The 8,344-nt window shown below is 48.3% G+C and overlaps 1 protein-coding gene across 7 annotated transcripts in view; it reads right to left on the bottom strand.

The window, feature by feature from the left end:
- Positions 1-1,088: 1,088 nt before the first annotated feature.
- CUNH6orf89 (chromosome unknown C6orf89 homolog) overlaps positions 1,089-8,344 on the bottom strand; it is a 33,983-nt gene continuing 26,727 nt past the window's right edge. For all 7 annotated transcript variants that reach the window (XM_050140431.1, XM_050140424.1, XM_050140453.1 and 4 more), the window contains 3 exons: positions 7,007-7,136; positions 4,521-4,644; positions 1,089-1,290 (listed from right to left, as the gene is read on the bottom strand). In XM_050140431.1, the coding sequence (XP_049996388.1) occupies positions 1,196-1,290; positions 4,521-4,644; positions 7,007-7,136 (349 nt within the window). In that variant the 3' untranslated portion in view covers positions 1,089-1,195. The remainder of the gene's footprint in view (positions 1,291-4,520; positions 4,645-7,006; positions 7,137-8,344) is intronic.

Raw genomic sequence — 8,344 nt, 5'->3', positions numbered from 1 at the left:
AAGATACCCTAAAAGCACTTGGGGGAGCAATAAGCACAGAGGATCACTAAGGATAGTTGTGCATCCTGATAAAACCAACAAGACACCTTGCCTCCCAGTGTGAAGGCAGAACCACTGTAGGACGGACCTCCATGAAGTGAGCCGCACACTGATGGCAAACACTTTGGCTCTGCAGCTCCTTCCCCAACCACATTACATCAGTTTGAGGCTGCTGAAAAATATCTCTGTAGAAAGTCAGGCCTAAAGATCAAACTCAGGGAGGTGCCTGTCTCCCTCAGGCCAGCTATTCTAACTCATTCCTTCTGAAGGGGGTGGGGCGCCGCAGCAGTTGACTGGGTCAGGGCACTGCAGCATCGAGGGTGCTGGCCAGCGAGAGGCACAGGCACCTGAAGATTCAGAACTCTAGCCCAGTCTCCAGGACCCACCACCAGAACCCCAGGAGCCATGGGCGTTATGAAAAAGGGACACTCTCCTTTTCCTCTTAGGGATGCGGGGACTGCCTCACACATGCTAGGCAAGCACTCTACCACTGAGCTACATCCCTAGATCTAGGAGGTACACTGGGGGGTGCTGAGACAGTCTCACTATGTAATCCTTGGCAAATCTAGAACTCACTACATAGATAGGCTAGCCTAGTATACACCATGATACCTGGTGTTAGCAGGCACTTTTAAAAATGCAATTCTGGCTATCTGATCCTACCCACACTGGTTCCAAATTCATTCTGCTTGTCAAACTGTAGGAGTTTTTAGAGCCAGTCATAATTTCCCTTTTGTACTTTTTAGTACAGGGTGATGTGGTCAGGGATGTGGACAGGTGATGTGGACAGATTCACCTGGTGAAGGATGCGGTGTCAGCACCCACTGCTGCCCCTCCACTGCCGAGAAGCCAGTGAGGAGCCATGTCCACACACACAAAGGGAACCACTAACCCATTTCTAATACCTCAGTGTTCAAAGGCCCGGGAGAGAACCGATGTGGACCAAGTGTTGGGTAGCAGCCCGGCTGCAGCCCTCCCCAGGGAATCTAGTGAGAGATGGAGAGGTAGGCCCTAGCTGCTGTCTCCAGCACACAGTGACAGCCAGTGCATTCAGGGCAGGTAACTAAGCAACAGACCCAAGTGTTTTTATTCCTCCTCCCTGTTCTTTTCAGCCTGGTTTTCAGCTCTTTAAGCAGTTCTTATAGACAGTCGTTTCCTATTGCTCCGAGACAGTGGTTCCATCGCAGATGACCAAAGGCTGGTTCCCTCTGGCTACAACGTAGACCTTCCAGTGGGCAGCGTTGGCATAGCCTTGGAGGAAAACAGCAACAGGAAAGCCGTGAACGTCAGGGAGAGGGACACCGGGCAGAGCCATGGTCTGCAGTCCTGCTGCTCTTGCTGGAAGGTCTCTGGGCTCTCTGAAGCCTGAGTACGCCTTGCTATTACTAGTTCTCTGTGACCCGACACTCTTAAAGACACTCCAAACCCAGACTTTTCTCTCCACCCTCTTCTGGGCAACTGACTCACACTCTGGCTGGTCACAGAGGCAGCCTGTTTTACATGAGAAAGGTACTGGCCATCAGGTCCCAGGCTGATAGTCTTTTTTTTTTTTTTGGAAGTGGAGTGTGTATTTGACAGGTTCCTGTTATGTAATCTAGACTGGCCTCAAACTTGGGATCCTCCTGCCCTCTTGAATGCTAGGACTTCAGGGTGCACACCACTATGCCCTGGTCTGGATGGGTTCTGTGGGGAACACTCAGCTATTACTAAAATGATGTGCTCCAGCTCACACAGACTGACTTAAATCAGCATTCCCCAGCATGGCTCTGCAAAGCCTGTCTTGAGTATCTGAAGAGGCTTCCACGGTTCCAAGACTTCTCGGGGTCCATGTATTCTGTGCACAGGCCTTCTCAGGAGGCTCCTGTTTCCACGCACGGGCTGTTTGGAAAACTCAGACCTAGATCACCTGAGTGTGCTGGGAAGGTTACCTGCTGCCGCTCACAGGACTGTCCTGCATGCTCTAACATGGGACAGTGGATCATGCTGGGTGCGGGGCTACACCTGTATTCCAGCACTCGTAAGGCTGAGGCAGGGAGACTTTTGGGATTAAGGCCAGCCAGGATTACCCAGCCAGATCCCATCTCTCTCTCTCTCTCTTTTTTAAAGATTTATTTATTTATTATGTATACAGTGTTCTGTCTGTATGTATGCCTACAGACCAGAAGAGGGCACCAGATCTTATTACAGGTAGTTGTGAGCCACCATGTGGTTGCTGGGAATTGAACCCAGGACCTCTGGAAGAGCAGTCAATGCTCTTAACCACTGAGCCATCTCTCCAGCCCCAGATCCCATCTCAAAAGGACCAGAAGTCAGTCAAGCAAATAAAGAAGTACACAAAAGTGGAAGGCTGGAGGGGTGGCACATCCCTGTAATGCCAGCACCGAGACAGAGGCAGAAGGACTACTGCAGTCTGAAGCCAGCCTAGTGATACCTAGGCCAGCCAGAACACATGGCAAGACTCTGCCTCAAAAGTTCAAAACAGCAAGTAAAATCATCTCATGCTAACCCTTTCTTTTCTCTCTCTCTTTCTCTCTCTCTCTCCCTCCCTCTCTTTCCTTTCCTTCCTTCCTTTCTTTATTTTTCTTTCTTTCTCCTTTGAGACAGGGTTTCTCAATGTGTAACAGCCCTGGCTGTCCTAGAACCTGCCGTGTAGACCAGGGTGGCCTTGAACTTACTGAGATCAGCCAGCCTCTGTGCTGGGATTAAAGGTGTGCGCCACCACTGCCTGAACCCTTTCTTTTAAACATTACTAAGATAAACAGTCTCAATTGGAGAGTCAGTCTCTAAGGTGTGATGGTTGGCCAGTCTAGAAACTAATACTTGGTGACTGAGGAAAAGTCACATGATCTTGATGGGCCTGTGTCACGACAGCTGGTGCTGTGCCCGACATCTGTCATCCTTGATTATGTCTCCTTCCAGGATTCCTGGTGGATCTGTAATTCTGGCCCTCCACTTCCAGGTTAAAAAAACCAGCATTTTGGTTAAAAAACATAATCATAGAACAGCTTGTCCCAGTGCCATTCTTAAGGGGCCATGCTACACCCCCAAGTTACTCTTTCTCACCAACAGGCCTGACTCTCGACTCATCCTTACCACCTGTGGCAGCTGTACCTCTATTCCTCTATTTGACTCCATTCCTAACAGGGCTTTAGGTGCCAACCATCCCCCTCCCAGCTCTCCCTTGCTTGTTCTGTGCCTGCCGTGAGCCTGGCCACTAAGGCTCTGCCAGTCAGGAGCCTGGCACCTGTGTCTTAGGCTGCTCTCGTCTATCAAACTTCCTGGGCAGCTGCCAGTCACCTCTTCTTTTTAAATCCTCTAACCGGCATTCTGGATGCTTGTGAGAAATGGAAATCTAGAACCTGGAAAATTCAAGGTGCTTCTGAAGCTGTCTGAACAATAGTACTTGTAGAAAGCAAGACAGAGAGACCTGTCTAAGTATGAGCACAGGTTTAAAACCCTGTTTTCTCTAACAGCCACTCAACGTAGGGTCACTCCCTTGCAGGAAACGGCCTGCTGTTTCCACACACACATTCACTTTCTACCGCAGTTTTGCACAGCCGGGCCAGACCAGCTGGGCCCCATTATTACTGTTCAGTCTGTGTCATACTTCCTCCCCTCGCCTACGCTAAAACAAAGGTTCTGAGATGTGGAGCAGAGCTTGGCACAATGCCAGCCCCTGGCCCTCACTGAGGTGAGAGTGTTCTAGGTACCTGGGACTTCTGATGGCCAATAGTAAAAGGTCCCAGCTGGAAGCTCCCTCAGCCTGGCAGGGGCTCCAGATCTTGTGATGTAGCACCAACAGGGGCAGCAGTGGCATTTGCTGCCACCTCTGCTTCTGCCAAGAGGACTGCTGTCAACTGACTAACTCTGGAATAGGTTCTGAGGACACTGGTAGGAAACACAGAGTCAGAATCGGGGTGTGCCACCAACTGAGCTGGGACTTGGCTGTGGGATGCACACAGAGGTGACACCTACATGATAGTGGCCCGTCACATCAAACTGACTCATTAGCAAAACAGGTATAAAGGCTTCCTACGACCTTGTCTTGGCTCTGCCCTGACATGCCTGTGTGATTTAATGGTGGGACACTGGGAAGGTCATTTGACTCTCATTCCAACTTCCTCATCTATAAAATGAAGAATTATTCTAAATAACTTCCAGAATCCCTTTTAACTTGGAGTGGTTATGCCCAACAGACATCTACGTTCTTAGAGCTGTTGGTACATGCATCTCCCTGTTGTGCACGCCTCTCCCTGTTGTGCACGCATCTCCTATGCTAGTTTACCTGTTCTCTTTTTAAGCATAATATATTGACTCTGTTAATAAAATGTTACTTTTGATTTAACCAGATAGAACCTTCATATATTTTTGGATGTGAGCCTAACACCTGAGCCATCTGTCCAGCCCAAAGAATAGAACTTTCTTGAAGACATTGTTAATACTTAGAAATATTGTCTCTGTCCCCCTGGGACCCTACATACCAATATCTCCAGGTCCTATCGGCATGAGCACGGACTGACAGTGTCTTTGGCACCGGAAGGGAGGGATGAGCTGCAGCATGGCTTTCCCGCTGCCAATAGCAAACAGGTCGTGCAACTTACGCATCTGGAGTAAAGAATGGATGCAGAAGAAGGAAAAGAATGAGTATTAGTGGACAAAACCCTCTACACATAATGGTTTTTTCTTCTCATCTCTGTCCGAGAACTCTGTGTAGACCAGGTCAGCTTTGGACTCAAGAGATTCACCTGCCTCTGCCTCCCAAGTGCTGGAATTAAAGGCGTGTGCCAAAATGCCTGGCCTTACATATGGCCTTGTGTTTCCTAGTAGGCTGAGCAATGAGGAAAACATGATTAATAACAAATTTTTTAATTAATTAATGTATTCATTATGTATACAATGTTCTGTCTGCATGTATACCTGCCCGTCAGAAGAGGGCACCAGATCTCATAGATGGTTGTGAGACACCATGTGGTTGCTGGGAATTGAACTCAGTACCTCTGGAAGAGCAGTCAGTGCTCTTAACCTCTGAGCAATCTCTCCAGCCCCTAACAAATTTCATAATTATCTCTAAAATAAAACAAACTAGTCTCTCCTAATCATGGCATCTCCTGGTACTGAGGCCAGGGTAAAAATCTCTTCTCTGGGTTATTTTTAATATTTTTTTATTTTATTATCTGTATGCCTATGTATAGGTACTTCTGGAGCCTAGAAGAGGGAGCCTGAGTCCTTGGAGCTTGAGTACTAAGAGTTGTGAGCTGCCCAATGTCAGTGCTGGGAACTAAACTTCGGTCTCCTGCAAGAGCAGAACTGTTCATACCACTGAGCCTCTCTCCAACATCTACAGGTTCTTCTAAGAGGAACTACATGATTTACTGGGCAGCATGCTCAGTGACAGCCCAAGTGTCTCCAAGGCCATACAGAGCCATTTCACTGGCAACCAGGGGCACAGAGGCCTCCTATCTTGAGCTGGCTTGCAGGAAATAAAAACCAACACTGGCAGATGCTTTGCCATCTGTAGTCCTGAAAGACTACATAAGACCACAACCAGGGGGTGCAGCCCTCATTCATAGGCTCAGAGGCTTGGGCCATGCCCCTTCATGCCCAGGATGGAACAGACGATTGAGGGCAAGCCCTAGGCAACACTGAGGAATAGGAGAAGTAGGGCTGTGTAGTGACCAGACCCTACTTCTCTATTCCAAGACTGACCTGGGACACTGGCCTTTCCAGGGCCTAGGGACCAGGAGGAGGACAGCAGGGTGGAGTAGTGAGGCTGGGTGGGGATACACATGTTCTAAGAAACCCAGCTTGTGGGGCACACCCCACAGGATGACTGCGATAACCGTCTGAATAGCTGTATTACTCCCCTGGCTGGACTCCTTTGTGCTTAGCAAGCTCATGAAACTGACTTCAGTATTCAAGTGGGAAAACTGAGATAAAGTCCCTCGCCAAAATTCTATCATAATTATGAAGATGAAATCCTACTAGGGCCCTGAGGTCTAGTTGGACATAGCAAGCCAAACCAGTGAAGTCTGCAGTGAGAGCGGCCCCTCCTGACACCGCAGGCCTTCCCCACACAGCAGCAGGCAGGCACTTACTTCTACACAAAGTAGGGTTTTTCTTTCTTTTTTGGGGGGTGGGGGGGTGGGGGAGCAGTTTCAAGACAAACTTTCTCTGTAGCTTTGAACCCTGTCCTGGAACTTGCTCTGTAGACCAGGCTGGCCTTGAATTCACAGAGATCTACCTGACTCTGCCTCCCAAGTGTTGGGATTAAAGGTGTACACCACAGAGTAGATTTTACAGGCTATGAAATTCCATCCTGACAGTTGAGCAAGCTTGGAACAAATAAGGAGTATCAGGAGGTTGCAGACACAAACCAGAACTGGTAGAAGGGCACAGGTAGGAAACTCATTCAAATTAATCAAAATTCTGAAACCATCTTCAGGAATGGGACTCCACAGAGAACAAATTCAGATAAAAGCAGACAGACCCAACACAGAGGGGCTTCTCCCATCCACTGGCCCTGCCCAATGGAAAGGGGGGGATAAACAGGTCAGTCCCGGCCTTCAAGTGCCATTCAAATGTTCCAGGCCCTCAAGTGCTGGCCTTTCCTATTTGCTGCCCTGACTCTCTTGTTTGTAGATGGGGTTTTCAAAGTTCTCCTAAAGTTGGGTTAAAGGTTTCTCTCTCAGGTTCCATTTCCCTATTGGCATAAAGAAAAGGCTGGGACTATAAGGGCACACTATTCATCTACAGTCTTGTCTACATTCTGATTTGAGGTAGGGATGTCCACTTCCCACTCCTCTGAAGAGGAAAAGCAGCAGCACAAAGATCCACAGGAAAGATCTCTGGGAATGCACCTTCCTCCAGATGCCAGCAGTGGAGACTCAACTCACTCTCTGAGTCCACGTGCAGAGAAGGCCTCCATGGAATGGGGAAAATAAGACCCGAGTCCTGACAGCAGTCTTACCTTGCTACTCAGCACAGGTTCCGGGTGGAGCAGGAAGCACTTGTTTAATGAGGCGTCTTTTGGAAATGGAAGTTGGGTAAAAACAGGAAAAAGCTCCCGTAAAATTTGTGTTCTGTTTAGAGGTCTCCTCCTGAAAAGTGTGAGAAGAAACAAGTCACCAGCCAGGTCAGCCGGCTCATCTGCAGGAGGGACAGACCATGGCGGCAGGTGCAGAGGAGAGCTGAACTATGTCTTTTGCGCTTAAAAAAAAAAAAAAAACTAAAAAAAAAAAAAGTTTTATTTCTGTAGTTGGGAACGGTGGCACATACCTTCAATTCCAGCACTTGGGAGGCAGAGACAAGTGGAGCTCTGAGTTCGAGGTCAGCTGGTCTACAGAGGGAGTAGAGCTACAAAACGAGCCCTGTCTCAATAGATACATGAGATATGTGTGGGGCTGGAGAGATGGCTCAGCGGTTAAGAGCATTGTCTGCTCTTCCAGAGGTTCTGAGTTCAATTCCCAGCAACCACATGGTGGCTCACAGCCATCTGTAATGAGGTCTGGTGCCCTCTCCTGGCCTGCAGGCATACACACAGACAGAACATTGTATACATAATAAATAAATAAATATTTTTTTAAAAAAAAGAGATATGTGTGTCTTTGAGGGTATGCCATGTGTGTGCGGGTGCCCACAGGGGCCAGACAGGGAGTTATGTACTGTGGCTCTGGGGACCAAGGCCAGGTCCTCTGGAGCAGCACACCCTAAATGTCTTCTCAGACCGTCTGATCTTTTTGGAACAGTTCATGGATCCCAGCTGGCCTCCTACTCACTTTGTAGCTGAGGCTAATAACTTTATCTGATCCAGCCGCCTCCACAGTCCGGTGCTGCGATTACCCAGCAGGACCGTGTCTCAGCATCAGATCCATGGGGACAGTCATGCAGAACTGATGAATAGTACCATACATGCTCACCAAGAGAAGGCCTACAGGTAGTTATCAGGGTGGGTGTAATGCTAAGTTCCAGCAGAAGCAATACAAAGAATAAGAATCAACTCATGTACCTTAAAAAGGAAGCGGAAGTAACAGCAGGCTAGCTGCAGGGAGAGAGACTGAAGGAGGGAGGAGGAAGGGACCAAAGGCAGGACTTTTCTTTGAGGCAGAATAGGAGACAGTGGGCAGCCATTCTTTTTTTTTTTTTTTAATGTTAACACATTTTATTTTATTTTTCAAAGTATTTATTTATTTATTATGTATACAATATTCTGTCTGTGTGCATGTCTGCAGGCCAGAAGAGGGCACCAGACCTCATTACAGATGATTGTGAGCCACCATGTGGTTGCTGGGAATTGAACTCAGGACCT

Source organism: Alexandromys fortis, unplaced genomic scaffold (assembly GCF_014885135.2).
Source record: "Alexandromys fortis isolate MF-2015 unplaced genomic scaffold, M_Fortis_MF-2015_v1.1 scaffold_9, whole genome shotgun sequence".
Lineage (NCBI taxonomy): Eukaryota > Metazoa > Chordata > Mammalia > Rodentia > Cricetidae > Alexandromys > Alexandromys fortis.
The sequence above is the reverse complement of the archived record's forward strand: the minus strand, read 5'-3'. Positions and strand labels throughout refer to the sequence as shown.